Source organism: Vulpes vulpes, chromosome 12 (assembly GCF_048418805.1).
Source record: "Vulpes vulpes isolate BD-2025 chromosome 12, VulVul3, whole genome shotgun sequence".
Lineage (NCBI taxonomy): Eukaryota > Metazoa > Chordata > Mammalia > Carnivora > Canidae > Vulpes > Vulpes vulpes.
In genome coordinates this window covers 71,985,870-72,003,314 of record NC_132791.1, presented here as the reverse complement: position 1 = coordinate 72,003,314, position 17,445 = coordinate 71,985,870, and the positions used below count along the sequence as shown (strand labels likewise).

At 44.9% G+C, this 17,445-nt stretch overlaps 1 protein-coding gene across 10 annotated transcripts in view; it reads left to right on the top strand.

The window, feature by feature from the left end:
* The first annotated feature begins 2,301 nt into the window (after positions 1–2,301).
* Positions 2,302–17,445, top strand: part of MRNIP (MRN complex interacting protein) — a 30,315-nt gene continuing 15,171 nt past the window's right edge. For 2 of the 10 annotated variants that reach the window (XR_003237473.2, XM_026015384.2), the window contains exons 1-5: positions 2,565–2,742; positions 5,417–5,476; positions 11,049–11,137; positions 16,062–16,134; positions 17,198–17,352. Coding sequence is in view for 9 of the 10 variants with exons in the window: in XM_026015384.2 (XP_025871169.1) it covers positions 2,677–2,742; positions 5,417–5,476; positions 11,049–11,137; positions 16,062–16,134; positions 17,198–17,352 (443 nt within the window). In the remaining variant the exon portion in view is untranslated. Of the gene's footprint in view, positions 2,743–5,416; positions 5,477–11,048; positions 11,138–16,061; positions 16,135–17,197; positions 17,353–17,445 lie in introns of all 10 variants that reach the window. The other 8 variants (XM_072731865.1, XM_026015382.2, XM_072731866.1 and 5 more) reach the window with 8 other exon arrangements.

Below are 17,445 nucleotides of genomic sequence, written 5' to 3'. Positions count from 1 at the left end.
GGAAACTGAATAACTGTTTGCTTAACAACAAAAAAAAATGTCATTAACCAATGTAATTTCCTTTCTAGGATTTATACAAACTGACCACATGCTTTGCCATAAAGTAATTTCAAAGGGTTCATATCCAAAAGACTGCATTTTTGGCCATAATGAAATTAAGTAAATATCTATGTAAAAACCCCATAAAGTTGGCAGTTTAAAGTCTTAAATTGAGTGTAATCAATTAGATGTAAATAAAGCGAAATTTGGATGTTTTCTATATCACATAGAAGTCTAAATGCGACAGTGTGCCGAAGAAATTAAACAAGAATATGATACAGTAATCTAGCCTTTCATATGACAAAAGAATGGATAGTACGAATAAAGCTTTAAAAATATTTTTCTTCTGTAAGTAAACACAATTATATATTTTAAAACTGCTTACCAAGTGATATACCAAACCAAGTCAATTTTGTAATTCCCAAGAAAAATATATGAATTTTTGGAGATTACATATTTTTGAAGAAAGGAGGAAAACAGAAAAGTAGGAAAACCATTTTTCATAATATTTAAGATTACTCAATTTTTTTTTGAAGATTGTATTTATTCATGAAAGACACAGAGAGAGACAGAGACACAGGCAGAGGGAGAAGCAGGCTCCCTGTGGGGAGCCCAATGCGGGACTTGATCCCAGGATCATGACCTGAGCCAAAGGCAGACACTCAACTGCCTGGACACCCAGGCGTTCCAAGATTACTCAGTATTTTTATGTTTTTTTTTCTATATCTTTTTCAAAACTGAACCCATACCAGTATGAAAAAATTTTAAGATTTTAGAGAGCATGCATACACGGTAGGCAGAGGGAGCAGGAGAGGAAGAATCTCAAGCAGACTCTGCGCTGGATCTCAGAACCCCAGAGATCATGACCTGGGCGGAAATCAAGAGACACGCATCACCGACTGAGCCACCTAGGTGACCCATGAAATGTTTATTCTATTTTCATTAAGCATAAAACATTCTTTTTAGATGCCTCTTGCTTTCAGCCACAATAAGTCAAACACGGGGGAAATAAACAGACCACCGAAGTGAGAGCAGGGACCATATATCTAGAGCTTGCTATATAAAAAAGGAGGCAGCTGTCATCACGTGCCCTTGGCAGAGACCTCAAGAGGAGTGGGGAAAGCCTTCAGTGAAAACAAGAGAAGGCTTCGGGTGTGCTCTGATTAGAGGCTACCTGCCTCTAATCAAGGGGGTGCTGGCTAACTAGAAGGATGTCTTTTCTGTTGGTGTGTGGTGCATAACTGGGTTTCTCTGGTTGGTCCTGAGATAAAGAGTGCAGAATATAGGGAAATTGGCAGTTACTGACCAAGTCCTGTCTGCTCTAGAGGTTGTAGTTTGGCTTCGGGGATTGGGGGTTGGTTGCTATAAAGGTCATCATATGTGGTCTAGTCACAGTCCGTTTGTAAATTCAGCTTCTCAAACGTTTTTTTTTTTTTTTCAAGATTGTATTTGACAGCACCAGAGAAAGAGTGACAACAGCGGGGGGTGGGGTGGGGGGTGGAGAGGTGCTGGATCCCAGGACTCCAGGATCATGACCTAAGCAGAAGTCAGACACTTAGCCGTCTGAGCCACCTAGATGCCCCTCAAACATAATCCAACAGTTCTAAATCATCTATAACCTTAACCCTTCCACCTCGGAAATAAATAACGCCTGGCTTTACGTAATTAAAATTATATCCTCTTTGTAACTTCTTTGCTTCCCATCAATACACATGCCAGCATTTTCAGGCCAAACTCAGTCTCTGTAATTGACCTGCATGCTTCATGGTCCATTTTGAGTCTCAGTAAGCGACGACTCTGTGGCGTGTCTATTTCCATTCTCCCGTTATGGGTCGGTGAACACTGGCACATAAATTCTAAGTCGGGGGAGTCATTTTCTCAGCGTAAGGGTCATTGCCAGATCGTTTTCCGTAACGGTCTTTCCAGTTTACCCTGCTACTGAGTCCGGTAGCAAGGGCCCCTCTCCCCCCACCGGGTGTTATAACGCTAACAGTGTGGCTTATGTTCTCGGCACTGGGAGGTGTGGGCGGGCCGGGTTAGGGTCCCGCGACCCGCCTCCGGGCTGCAGCAGGGGCTAGTTCCCCCTCGCTCTCTGGGAATCCCTCCCGGGGTCCCGGGGTCCCGGGGTCCGCAGCCCTCGGCCTCAGGCCCACAGGTCCTGCACACCGCACCCGCGGGCGCCAGGGGGCGGGGCGGGCCGGGGCGGGCGGCGCCCTCCCGCTGTCTTCCGCGCGAGACCGAACCCGCAGCGGCAGCTGGGGCGCCGCCCTGGCAAGCTCAACGTCCCAGCCAGCCCCAGCGCGGGATCGGGCTTTAGGAGGAAACGGGAGCCGGCCCGCGCTCACACAGCACGTGGGTGGCGAGGCTGACGCAAGCCCCCAAACGACCGACCCGGCGGCAGACCGAGGGCCGGCGCCCCGCAGTCAGCGACCCCGCGGCCGACCGCCGAGGCGCTCCACGAGCTAGAGAGGCCCGAACGCTTCCGTGGGGGCGGGGGGCGGGGGGCGGGCCCAAGCGCAGGCGCACGCGCACGCGAGACGGCGGGGTCTAGAGGACTCTGCGCGCGAGCTGGAGGCTGCGCGGGGGCCGCCGGGAGGACGGGGCGTTTGAGCGACGGCGACGGCGGCGGCGGCCGCAATGTCGCGCGCTCAGCGGGCCAGGGTGCTGCGGTGCTTCAGCTGTCGCCTCTTCCAAGCACACCAGGTGGGGTGGGCACGGGCTCCCCCTCCGGGCGCGGCAGTGGCGGGCGGGAGTTGGAGGGCCTTGCCCCGCGGTGCGGTACTGGGCCTCCCTGACGCCGGGCTCCATGACTGGCTCTGAGGACTGGGTTTTGGTATCTCTTCGTAACGTTTTACTGTTGTTGTTGTTTGTCTTTTTGTTGTTGTTTTTAATGTTTTTGACGTGGTTATAAGATTCGTAGAAACCAGGGGTAATGGTTTCTGCGGAGGCGGCCTCGTGACTTCTTGGAGCTAGTTGGAGAAAGCTTGTCGAGGATAGCCTACCCCAAAGTGGCTCTTTCTTAATTTAACTACTGGGGAGATGACAGGGTTATTGTCTTGTTTGTTTGTTTTTAAAGATTTTATTTGCTTATTCATGAAAGCTACATCAGAGAGAGGCAGAGACGCAGGCAGAGGGAGAAGCAGGCTCCCTTTGGGGAGCCCGATGTGGGACTCGATCCCAGGACCCCGGGATCATGACCTGAGCCAAAGGCAGATGCTCAACCACGGAGCCACCCAGGTGTCCCTTGGTTTGTTTGTTGTTTTTGTTAGATTGTATTTATTTACTTGAGAGAAAGAGAGAGGGAGAGCACAAGAAGCAGGAGGGAGAGGCAGACTCCCAGCCGGGCAGGGAACCTGATATGGGGCTGGATCCCAGGACCCCAGGGTCATGGCCTGAGCCACCCAGGCGCCAGAAATGACAGTTTTCAAACTGAGGCACAACTGGGCATGCCTTGCTGTCACCCTTTTGCTCTGCAGTGTCTCCATCGTATGAGGAGGGACTCATGCCTGTTCCCCAAATGGTGAACAACCCAAGAGTGAAGTTTTTGAAACACAGTCCTCAGAAATTCTAAAACGTTTTGCTTCCCTGACTTTGGAGATGCAAGATAAGGGATGTCACTTAGCCTGTCTTGTCCTGGATGGTATCTCACCTTAGTCCTTGATGTCACCCAACACTGCCGTCAAGTGTATGTCCTGACAGTTCTCTCTTTCCCCTCTTACCTGCTGTGCCCAGAAAAAGGATAACATCAAACTTGTTCAAAGTGAATGTTTAGAAGTCGGATGCTGAGTATGCACCCGTCCACCTGCTGAGACCCCAAGGGCTCTTTGGGGGGCTCAGAAATCATTTTTACTTCACTTTTTGGACTGTATTTTAGGAGTTGAGATTAAATGGAAGTCATTTCCATTTTTAAATTATTACACATACATAATGTGCATACTCTCACAGTTATTTCAACTAGGAAAAGTGATTTGAACCTAAAGGGAGAAAAGAGTTAACAGTAGTTGCAGAGGTGACAATTTCACACATCCCATTTAGTTTCAACAATCTCTGGACTAGGTATCTATCATCCTCATTTTACAGAGATGAAAATACAGAAATCCTGGGGTCTATCTAATAAATGGCAGGCCCAGGGCTGTCTGATTGCAAAGATACTGTTATTTCTTACTATCTCCAGACCCCTAGAGCTAGCCAGTTACTGTGTGTCCTTCCAGACCTATTTTTTTCTTTAACGTGCATTTCCTCCTTGTAGAGGTACCCATAGAAAGGAGTATTTTTATGGTGTTTGAAGAGAGAGACTAGAGATTTAGAATTGCTGAATTGTAGGATATGTCTACATAAATTTGTATTTGGTACTGCTTGGCTTCCTTAGAAACCTTTGGGGTACTTCAAAAAAACCTGATGGTTTTTGTATTAGGATCATACTCATATTAATTTTTATAAATCAGCCCAGGAATCTTTTTGATGTTTAGCATGCTACTTCATTCCATTTTTTCAAGGAACTTTGGTGCCCCGTGATAACATTTTCTTTGTTGGTATTATAAATGGACTCTTCCATTACCTTTTCTGACTAGATACTTACATAAAGACTGTTAGCTTTTTTTTTTTTTTTTTAAAGATTTGATTTACTTATTCACGAGAGACAGAGAAAGAGGCAGAGACATAGGCAGAGGGAGAAGCAGGCTCCATGCAGGGAGCCCGATGCGGGACTCAGAGCCCAGGGCTCCAGGATCACACCCTGAGCCGAAGGCAGACGTTTAACCACTGAGCCACCCAGGCATCCAGGCTCTGTTAACTTTTGAAGCTATATTAACTTTGTACTCAACCTCACTATATTAGATTGTCTTAATGTTTTTAGTAGTTTTTCATTTGATTTTCTTGAGTTCTCAGGTTAAAAAAATCTAAAACAATTTTTCCCTCCTCTCCAGTTTTCATACCTCTTATTACTTTTTCTTTTCCAATTCCATTAGCAGAAAAATAACAATGGTCAACTATAGTGGGGCTTTTTGGCTTGTTCTTGATTTTCATAGGCATACTGGCAGTGACTTTCCAGTTTTAGAGCTGAATATAAGGTATTTTATCATGTTAAGAGAGAACTCACTTAGATTTCTCAAGAATTGAAATTAAAATGTGGAAGTAGCAGAGATCTGCTTGATTTTGTTTCATATGGATAGCTAGTTTTCCCAGCACCATTTATTACATAGTCTGTTTTTTCCTCACTCCTAAAATGCCACCTTTATAATCCATTAGCTTTTTATACATATATGTTTGTTTGTTTTTAGAATTTTATTCTTTTCCCTTGATCTTTTGAAATCATTAGTTTTTATTCATTTCTACCTGTTTTAAAGAATTAAGCCAAATTTCTGGGATTTCATTGTAGGAGAAAAAGAGTCTCAAGTGGACATGCAAAGCTTGTGGAGAGAAGCAGTCATTTTTGCAGGTGAGTCCTGAGAAACAGGGCATCTAGTAGCCAAGCCAGAAAGCGAGGGGGCGAGAGGCGGGTGGTAAACCCAGCCCTGCAGAAAAGCATGTTTCTGTGGAGTCCCAGCATTCCAGTATTGGGACCAAGTTCACTAGATCAAGAACATCTACTCCTAGGTTCCTCTTCCTTCAAGGAGTAAAATGGATGGAAATTTACCTTCCTTTGCTTATTCAGTCAGCAAGTTTTTACTGAGTACTTTCTGTGTGCAGGCATAGGAGAAAGAAGGGCGGCAAAGCTTTGTCATTCTCGCCTTCATAGATCTGTACATGTGGAAGAGAAACTGATGCACACACACAGGGCAATTAGAACTAGATTGAACAGGGCACCTGGGTAGCTCAGTCAATTAAGCATCTGCCTTTGGCTTAGGTCATGATCTGGGGTCCTGGGGTTGAGCCCCAAGTGGGGTTCTGTGCTGGGTGGAGAGTCTGCTTCTCTCTCTCCCTCTCACTCTGCTTGTGTTCTCAAATAAATAAGTAAATCTTAAAAAAAAAAAAAAAAAAAAAAAAAACCTAGACTGAGCAAATGGCAAGGAAAATGCAGGGCCTGTAAGAAGATGACTGGGCAGTCAGACCCAACTGGCTGGGTGCATGTCCATGCGTGCAGTTTGAGGACAAGGGGAGCTCAGGAAGTGGAGGTCATCAGGAGATGTTCAAGAGAGAACCTAAGGACTGAAGGAAGCTCGGGATAAAGGATAAACGCTCTTATTTAGGCCACTTAGATTCTTTTCATATGGATACCATACCTATTGCTCCACCTCATGTCTTTCATAGCACAGCCTGTCTGCACCCTTTGCCTTATTGAGCCCCTTGTTCACCTTCTCTGGCCCCCCCATGCCACCTCTCCCGCTTCAGCTGCCTGTTTTCCGTCTTCGGCCATGAGGCCTTTGCTTTCAGATCTTGAAATAGTCTAGACATGCTGCACCCTTATGGCCTTTGTGCTCCTTGTTGGGGCTTCCCCTTGCTCTCCTCACTGCCCTGATTTAGATAATCATATTCGAGGGGCATCCCCGGTGGCGCAGCGGTTTAGCGCCACCTGCAGCCCAGGGCGTGATCCTGGAGACCCTGGATCAAGTCCCACGTCAGGCTCTCTGCATGGAGCCTGCTTCTCCCTCTGCCTGTGTCCCTGCCTCTCTCTCTCTCTCTCTGCATCTCTATGAATAAATAAATAAAATCTTTTAAAAATATATGTAATCATATTCGAGTGTGTTTACATGAGTGTTGCTTATCTCATGGAAGTGCCATGAGAGCAAAAGCTCTGCCTGTTTTGTTTACTGATCCGCCCTCTGCACATATCATGTGCCTGGCATAGTAAGTGATCGTTCAGTGAATATTTATTGAATCAGGAAATGACCAATCCCACAGTGACTGGCACTTAGGTTGATTTTTGTTTTCATTGTTATGAACAACTCTGCAATGAGGGTTCTTACAAAAGCTCTTTCTTCACTTGACCAGTGATTTCCTTGAAGTTAAGTTGCTATTTCAAAGGATGTCTTTTAACGAAGATTCTTTTGATTGCAAGTAGAAAAAAGACACTTCAGAACGGTTTCAGGAAAAAAAAAAAAAGTACTGGCAAAGTAATGGGGTATCTTGGGGAAAGCAAGGGAGGATGAAAATCCCTGAGCCCTTGAAGGTCCGCAAAGCTGTGGACAATGCAAATATCATTTTTTCCTCCCCTTCCTCTCTCTCCCCAGATAGCTCACAGTAACCTACTCCACCCACCGACCACAGACTCTCACTTCAAGCCAACTAGAATAGCTGAATCCCAATTAATAAACTGGGGGAAGCGATCTGATTGGCTCAGTTGACCCAGATGTCCACATCTGGTCCAGCCAACTGGGTTGGTCGGAATAGGATCGGGTCATTGGTCAGCAGTAGAGCTGCTGAGGCCCACCCCAAGATTGGGTCTCCGAAGACAAGGAGCTGGCTTGTGAGATGGTGACTGCTACTCATTTTCCATGTCAGCTTATATTTCTAAATTCTCCTTGAGGAGGCCCTGCATTCGTCTCAGCGCCTCCATGCATGTGCAGTGGGGCATGGCTTATGGTAGACTAGGCCACAGTGACAAATAGACGACAAAATGGTGTAGCCTAACACAATAGAAATTGTCCCTCTTGCTCTTGTAATGGTCTTGGAAGGGATTAAAATCAACAGGGCAGACATCCTGGGTGTGGTCATTCAGGGACCCAGGCACCCTTCATCTTGAGGTTCTGTTAAGTCCCAGAGGCCTGGTCCCTGCAGCCACTGAAGGGCAAGAACATGAAGGAACTACCCAGGAGGCTTTTAGGGGTCAGGCCTAGAAGTGGCTCCCATCCCACTAGAAAGAATTGCAAGGAAAACCAGAAAACTTAGTCCAGTTTGTGCCCAGATGAGGGGAGAATGATTTGAGCATTCAGCAGTGGTCTGGTCCCTCCCTCGCTGGCGCGCATACACTCAGCCATTTATGCCAGATCAACGCCTTACAAAGCTTTGCCGTTGCAGTCTTCAGTTCTCTCCCATTCTAATTTGAACTTGCCCCAGCTGGACTTTATTCCCTGCAGTCCAGTAAAATGACTCCTGTCGAAGTGAGCAGTGATCTCCATTTGCTAAAATCCACGGTGAATTCTCAGTCCCCCAGCGGCTTGACCTGTTGGTGGCATCTGTTACAGTTTGTCATGTCCTCCTCAAAACATTGTGTTCACTCAGACTTCCAGTCATCCCACTCTGGTTCTCCTGCTGTCTTTCTGCTGTGTTTCAGTCCTCTGTGCTAGCTTTTTCCCATTTCCCCAGCTTCTAAACGTGAGAATGCTCTGGTATTCAGTCTGTTGGCCTCTGCTCCAGTGATACAAGTTTGTTGACCTCTCCTCCTTAGTGATCCAAGAGGAGATCGTCTCACAGCTCTGGGGTATCTGTCTCAGACCTCAGATCTGCCCATTCAGCTCTCTCCTGGTTCTCTGATAGTCATCCAGAATCCATCTTTCCAAACAGAAGGCCCTACGCACCTGCTCTCCCACAGTCATCCTCATCTCCTGTGTGCCAAGTCCCTGGTTAGTTGTTTGGACTAAAAAAAACCTGGAAGTCATCCATGACTCCTCTTTTTTTTTTTTTTCCCTAATACTCTTCATCTTGTCCATCAGCAGATCTTGTCAGCTCCCCTTTGAGGATGTACCCAGACTGACCACTTGTCACTACAGTGGTCTGAGCCACACCACTGTTTGCAGCAAACTCCTGCCAGCCCAGCCCCCCTGTTGCTGCGGTATAGTCTGCCCTCAGTGCTGTGGCCCAAATGTCCTACTAAAACATGTGTTGGGCCAAGTCAGTCTCCCCAACCTTCCAGGTTAGAGCAAAATCCATAGTCTTACAAGGCCACGTACAGTGCCTGGTACAAAAGGAAAATGTGAGGCCCCTTGTTCAAAAGCAGAGCTGTAAAAGGTACTAAAATATTAAGCTTTTCCTTTCTTTCCTGGATTCTCTTGACTTTTCATAATGTGTTTATTTATTTTTTAATTTTATGTATTCATTCATGAGAGACACAGAGAAAGAGAGAGAGAGAGGCAGAGACACAGGCAGAGGGAGAAGCAGGCTCCATGCAGGGAGCCTGACATGGGTCTCGATCCTGGGTCTCCAGGATCAGGCCCTGGGCCGAAGGCGGCGCTAAACCGCTGAGCCACCCGGGCTGCCCAATAATGAGTTTATTTACTGTTGAATGTCTTCCTAAGTAAAGAAAAACTAATATTTTAAGTTTATTAGCATTAATTTTGCCATTGATATCCTACAACACCAGTTTAAAATGCAAAGAGTGTTTAGTCCATATGCAGAATAACATAAGAGCATTTACTGTATGTGCAGGATCATCCAAATTACCCAGGTTGTGTTTTGGAGCTCATATATGCCTACATATTTCATTCTTACCACTGGAAATGCTACACAAAATTAACTCAGCTGTTTTTACTCTACTTATTGATATGCACACATTTTCCCCCAGCCCCATGCTCCCCCATCAGTTTCCTGATGCATAAGGAAGGACTGAGGGAAAGGAAAGTCTCTGTCTTGCCCTTTCCTTCCATGTCATCATTTTTAGCAGAAGTGATCAGCTGTTCTAGGCAAGTAACAGGAATAAAAAAGATATGATAGGGTTCCTTGGTTGGTTGTGTATGTTTATTTAGAACACCCTTGCCTTCTGCATCTGAAGCAAGTTCTTGTTCCAGTGGAAGCCTGGCATCTCACCCTGTGGGTGCCTCCACATACTCAGATGTAGATGGCAAACAGCATCTACACTCGGACTCTCTGTGTACACTCCCACGTGTTTGTTGTGAGTCAACTGGAATCCTGTGCCCCTGGATCATCAAGCATGTGATGCAAATGGTGTGGTAAGGAACAGTGGACACATATATTGTGTATTTCTCTGCTTACAGACATGATCCTTTGTCCCATCAGACTTCACTTACACAAGTTCAAAAATAAGAATTTCAAAAATAAAACCAAAAAATGTTTTCAGCATGGCCATAACAGAACAGGTCTCATGCCCATGAGGCTGACTTTGCCTGTGGTAGGGACTACACTCAAACCTCATCTCCTGTTGTTTTCCCCCAGACCACTCAGCTCTAGCCATGTTCCTCAAAAATTCCAGGCTCAGGGTCCTTGCTCTTGTGTCCATTTCATTACTTTTGTCAAATGCTTTCCCCTAGGTATCTTCATGGCTTCTGCCCTCATATTTTCCTAGTTTGTGCCCAGGCATCACCTTAGTGATCTGTTCCTGAACACCTTATATAAAATTGTCTACTCTGTCTCCACTCTACCCTTTCATTGCCTTATTTTCCTTGATGGTACTTCCATCACCTAATGGCCACATAGTCAATTTATACATTTATTGTCTGTCTCCTCTCACTAGAATGTACACTCCATGATGACAGTGATTTTTGTCTACTCCCCTTATTGTCCTTAACTAGTCCATGGCCCTGGCACATAAGAGGTGCTAAATAAATATTGTGAAACAAATGGGTGACTGCTAAGTGGAAAAAAAAAAAAGTACTTTTATTTTATGTTGCTTTGATTATCAGTGAATATCAGTTGGTGGTTCGTGTTGCTTCTCTTCCAAAAAAAAAATTAAGATTTTATTTATTTATTCATGAGAGACACAGAGAGGCAAAGACATAGGCAGAGGGAGAAGCAGACTCCCTGTGGGGAGACGGATGCAAGACTCAGTCCCAGGACCCCAGGATCACGACCTGAGCCAAGGGCAGATGTTCAGCCAATGAGCCACCCAAGTGCCCTTCCAAATTTCTTATTCATGTTTATTAACCATTTAGTGTGGGGTTTGGGACTGAGTTTGTCTTTGATATGTAGAGTTCTCAGTGCTAGAAGGATAGTCGCCAGATAAACCAGAAATATTTGTTCCTGAGACTATAAATAAATTACTCCAGAAGCAGTGCTCAGTCATTAGGATTTCTGCCTTGTAACGTATAGCTTTTCCCTTCCTAAGGTATGTCACTAATGGATTTGTTTCTCAACATTCTGTCAGTGCTTTCTAAACTTAGTATTCTTTTGTTTTTCAGACTTATGGTGAGGGCTCTGGTGCTGACTGTAGATGCCATGTCCAAAAATTAAATCTGCTGCAGGGACAGATTTCAGAGATATCACTCAGGTATAGTTGTTTGAGAAACGCATCTTATCTTGGCCTGTGTTCATCTTGAGTGGTTAGTGGAAGTAGAAAATGGAAAAAAAACCCTTAGATTTCCATACAGTGATTATTTACTCTGAACAATCTTCCCTCTGACAATAACTAAAAATACTAACTATAGTATTTGGAGTACACTGATGAGATGATAGGGAAGTAAACAAAATATCAGAAGTTAAAAATAAAGCAAAAGCCAAAATCCAGAGAGTAAGTACCTGAGCTGCTGATGTAATGAATCCACGTGCTCTGGAGCTTCCACTTAGACCCTGGGAGGGGTGCAAGAGACAAAGACAAGGCCTAGGGCCTGTTCAGCATGGCGGGGAGGGGGGTCAGTAGGAGACCACCACATAAAGCTGTGTCCCCAAAATACTATACCTTCAATGAATGATCAAATGCACCCTGTCTGCAGCAGGGAGCCTGCTGTTGACCTTTGTATTAGCTGAAGAATACAGCCAATAAAATCCTCTCTAGGATTTTATAAACACAAGAAAGCTGTCACATGGCTTTTCAGCCTTTTACATGCACTGTGTGAAAAGCCTCAGACTGGGAATTTATTTTTAAACTGCTCAAGGAAGCAAAGGTAAATGCAATTCCTCTGGAGCATACATCTTCAACACAGTCCTGAAAGAATTTCCACAGATAAAGTTCTAAGGAGCATATACTCAGAGTTAAAAATCATTACACATTCATGTCACCATGAGCAAAAGACAACAGAAACAACAGATGAGAAAGTGAGACACACAGACTTCAGAATACATAATGTGTATTTAATATATTTAATGAAATAAAAGGCAAGATTGATAATATAAGAAGCAAAGTAGTTCAGGCCACCTGGCTGGCTTAGTTGGTAGAGCATGCAACTCTTCATCTCAGGATTGTGAGTTCAAGCGGCATGTTGGGGGTAGAAAGTACAAAGGAAAAAAAAAAGGAAGCCAGGGACTTTTAAAAATGACTAAGTAGAGGGACACCTGGTTGGCTCAGTGGTTTGAGCGTCTGTCCTTGGCCAGGGCATGATCCCAGAGTCCTGGGATCGAGTCCCACATCGGGCTCCCTGCATGGAGCCTGCTTCTCTGCCTGTGTCTCTGCCTCTCTCTCTCTCTCTCTCTCTCAATCTGTGTCTCTCATGAATAAATAAATAAAATCTTTTTAAAAATGACTAGGTTTGAAAAAGAACCAAAAGGAGTTTGTAGAAATGAAAAGTAGAATCATTGAAATTAAAATTTCAGTGGACAGGTTAAGCATTAACTGTAGCTGAAGAGAGAATCAGTGAAATGGAAGATAAATCTGAAGAAAGTGTTCATTCACAATGCAACACAAATAAAAAGGTGGAAAAACGAGAGTTGAAAAACATGAAAGCTACAGGGGATAGTTCCAGCAACAGAGAATAAGAAAAGTGGGGCAGAGGCGATATGTGAAAAGATTAAAGCATTTTCCAGAATCAAACACTTACATTCTTGGATTTAGGAAACAGTAAATCTCAAACCGGATAAAGTCATTCTTTTTTTTTTTTTAAAGATTTTATATATTCATTCACGAGAGACACAGAGAAAGTCAGAGACACAGGCAGAGGGAGAAGCCTCCCTGTGAGGATCCCAATGCAGGACTTGATTCCAGGACCCCAGGATCACACCCTGAGCTAAAGGCATACGCTCAACCACTGAGCCACCCAAGCATCCCAGGTCATTATTTTACTTGGAAACAACATGTTTTTTTTGTTTTGTTTTGTTTTTTTAAAGATTTAAAAAAATAAAATAAAATAAAATAAAAGATTTTATTTATTCATTCATGAGAGGCAGAGACACAGGCAGAGGGAGAAGCAGGCTCCCTGCAGGAAGCCCGACGTGGGACTCGATCCCGGGACTCCAGGATCACGACCTGATCATATACAACATGGTTGTATATATAGGAAATCCTAACGAATCTATATAAATGCTACTAGAACTAATATTTTATCAAGATCACAAGGATACAAAGTCAACATACAGGGGTGCCTAGGTGACTCAGTTAAGTGTCTTACTTTGGCTCAGGTCATGATCTCTGGGTCCTGAGATTGAGCCCTGTGTAAGGCTCCATGCTCAGCAGGGAGTCTGCTTCTCCCTCCCCTCTCCCTCAACCCCTCCCCCTTTCCTTCTGCCCATTCCCCCAACTCTTTTTCTTTTTTTTAAGATTTTATTTATTTATGATATAGAGAGAGGCAGAGACACAGGCAGAGGGAGAAGCAGGCTCCATGCCGGGAGCCCAACGCAGGACTCGATCCTGGGACTCCAGGATCACGCCCTGGGCCAAAGGCAGGAGCTAAGCCACTGAGGCACCCAGGGATCCCTCCGTCCTCCCACTCTTGCATGCATGCTCTCTCAAATAAATAAAATCTAAAAAAATAAAATCCCCCAAAATAAAATATTAAATATTAAGAAAATTAGAGCCCATAATTAAACTTTTTAATTATACCATTTAGAACAGTTACTTAGGGATAAATATAACAAAAAATGTGCAAGATCTATTCAGTAAAAACTACAAAACATTGCTGAGAGAAATTAAAGAAGATCTATATTAATGAAGACATGTAACATGTTCCTGGATTGGAAAACTCAGTATCATGAAGATTTCAGTTTATCCTAAATTGGTAGAGACAACCTAATCCAAATCAGAATTCCAATGGGCTTTTTTTTTTTCTGTAGAAATTGACAAACTGACCCTAAAATTTATATAGAAATACTAATGCCTAGAATTACCGAGACAATTTTGAAAAGAACAAAGCTGGGGGACTTCTACAGCCTGATTTCAAGATCTATAATGCTGCAGTAATTGAAGACAATGTGATATTGGTAAAAGGCTACACAGATAAATCAGAAGGTGAATGGATAAACAGATTGTGGTATGTTCATGCAATGGAACACTACAACATTCAAAACAACACGGGCAAATCTCAAAACCATTGCTAAGTGAGAAAAGCCCAACACAAAAGACTAAGTGCTGTAGGGATCAGTAGTTTTCTGGGGGAGAGAATTGCCTCTAAAGACACATGAGGGCGCCTGGGTGGCTCAGTGGTTGAGCATCCGCCTTTGGCTCAGGTTGTGATCCTGGAGTCCTGGGATCGAGTCCCACATCAGGCTCATTGCAGTGAGCCTGCTTTTCCGTCTGCATATGTCTCTGCCTCTCTTGGTGTCTCTCATGAATAGAGGAATCTTTAAAAAAAAAATAAAGACACATGAGAACTTTTGGGCATGATGAAATTTTTCCATATCTTGTCCATTATATCTGAATTAAATTTTTTTTCTATAATCTTTTTTTTTTTAAGATTTTATTTGTTGGGCAGCCGGGGTGGCTCAGCGGTTTAGCACTGCCTTCAGCCCAGGGCCTGATCCTAGAGACCTGGGATCAAGTCCCATGTTGGGTTCCCTACATGGAGCTTGCTTCTTCCTCTGCTTGTGTATCTGCCTCTTCTCTCTCTTTGTCTCTGTCTCTCTCTCTCACTCTTTGTCTCTCATGAATAAATAAAATAAAGATTTTAAAATCAAATAAAGATTTTATTTATTTATTCATGAGAGACAGCAGAGAGAGAGAGGCAGAGGCAGAGGCAGAAACAGGCTGCATGTAGGGAACCCGACATGGGACTCGATCCTGGGCCAAAGGCAGGCACTTAACCGCTGAGCTACCCAGGCGTCCCTATATCTTGATTGGATGATAGTTTCAAAGATATAATTTATCAAAGCTCATCTAAGTAGACACTTAAATTTTAAGGTATGTCATACCTTAAGTTAATTTTAAGATTAAAAAAGAAATCTGCCCTTAGAGCAACATAATGAAATCACAGAACACAAAAGACAAAAGAGCTGAAAAGTAGCTGGAGAGAGAGAGTGAGCGAGCACCTACAAAGGAATAGCAGATGCCCAACTGCCCAGTGGTATCATTAAAGCAAGAAGACAGAATGGTATCTTTGGACTGTTGAGAGCTGTTCGTTATTGATGAGTTCCTGAATTCGAAAGGTGAGCAGAGCTCTGGCCAGTAGCTGCTAGGACACGATATGAATGCTGGATCACCAGCCACATGGCTGAGTAGGTGTTGTACATGCACGCTCTCACTGCATCTTTATAATCATCCTGTGAGGACCATTGATCAATGAAGAAATTGAAGTATAGATACCCACATTGGGTAGCTCACTAGAAGGAGTTCCCATATGACAGTGTGATGTAACCACCCTGACAAAAGGTAGACTTGGCTTTGCTCTAACCTCCAACTCTTGCACAGTAAGTATTCTCACAGCCATTCAGTCCTATTAGAGGTCCTGGAGGCCCTGGCACCCCCACTCTTTATGTGGTGAAAGAGCCCTACTTCCCCTGGAGGGCTGGTGGAAGTCACTATGTCACACAGAATGCCTCCTCTCTCGTAAGGGTCAAGGTAGAACTATAAAGACTTGTATAATTCTGTGCGGTGGAGACATCTCTACTGCTGATGGGAGGGACTCTGTGCTATGAGGCTTCCCCTGACGTTACTCTGTCTGTACCCCAGGCTCTCGACAAGGCACATGCACGCATGTTGTCTCTTTCATCTTCATAGTCACCCCTGCCATATTGTCCCCACTTGTGGATGAGGGGAACTGGGGTACAGTGATGAACCGAAAGTCACACTGACAATGACAGCCAGTCAATGGCAAAGCCAGGATGCAAACGCTGGTTTGACTTGCCTAAATCTGGAGAACAAACGGTCCCCCTGCCCAGGCCCTTGTGAGCTGCTGGAAGATCACCAAATTACATCAGAACAACAGAAATAAGATCCTAAGATCCCCTAGAGCAGTCTTTGGTATCAAGTATTTACATCTTGCTATTCCATCTCCTTGCTCTTCATCCCCCTGGTCATTTCACTAAGGACATACATACATTCTTTCACTAAGGTTTCTGGAAGAGCCTGTAAATGTTGATGAGGAAAATGCAGGGCCTGGGGATGCTGAGCATGAGAGTGTGCAGGTGAGTGTCACGGTGGGGGTGGGGGGTGGTCCATTTATTCATTTGCTGGTCTTTTGTTGAACAAATGCTATCGATAACAGACACTTGGCTTGGAGCTATAGCGAACAGAGGAGGGAGTAAACCCACCCCTGTCATAAGGGTGGACACAGCCATGTGTACCAATACTCCCTGTCACACTCTGGGCACACCTCTGATAGTGAAAAGATGCTGCTGCTGCTGAGAACCTACCATTCGTGTTCCCTTTCTCAACCCAAGCCTCCCAGCAGGGCTCGCATCCAGCTTTCTGCCCCAGTGCATAGTAAAGTAGATGCTCAGTGTTGGGTAGGCAGGAGAAGAGCCTGGGTGACTGAGGAGGTGACAACATTGGTACATCCAGGGTGCTGGGTACATGGAACACTGTGTCCTGCCAGGGGCGGGGGCGTGGGAACAGCTGTCCGAGGCTCCCTGCCCACCTGGGGACAGAGCCCGCCTCTGCTCACAGAATCACACTGGCAACGTCCTCCCTCTGCTCGCCCCTCATATTTGTATTATAAATGGGAGCATTGTTCATACACCACTTTAACACAGCAGCTTTCACATATTTGGTTCTGTACTTCCAGTCTTGTCCACTTAGGGACTTAATTTTACAGCTTCATCATTACAGAAACCCCTGGTTTGCATCCTAGAGTTTGCACTCCTGCTGGTCTTCTGTTGCTATAGAATTTTCAGTGATGTGCTATATATACAAGATATAGTAGTGTATCAATATTTATTCCATGATGACTTGGCATGTAGATCATTTCCAGATTTTTGCTACGGTAAGTATGTGCTAAGATTTATATCACCTTGACAAGCATCTTTGTGCCTTTGTCTTCATTTGGAAGCCGTAGGTCAGGGAGCATGGACATTTGTAAAGTTCCTTGATGAGTTGTGCCCTGTGGCTTTCCCAGGACCTGTGCCAGTGTGCCAGGTCCCCAGTGGTGCCTCAGGACATCCATCTCCCCATTGCCTTCCAGCAAAATGCCTTTCCTGGTGACAGGGTAGGTGAGGGTCCTGAGAATAAACTTACTTCCCAATCCTGTAGGAAAAACCTCAGTCCTCAGAGAACCGCTGGCTGAAGTATCTGGAAAGAGACTCAAAAGAACTGGGAATGGAAGAAGGAGTGTGTTTCAAGAGACAGTCTTTGTCCGGGACAGAGACGCCAGACCCTCCCTTCAACACAGGCCTGCCTAGAAAAAGGTGCCAAGGGATCCCTGGGTGGCGCAGCGGTTTGGCGCCTGCCTTTGGCCCAGGGCGCGATCCTGGAGACCCGGGATCGAATCCCACGTCGGG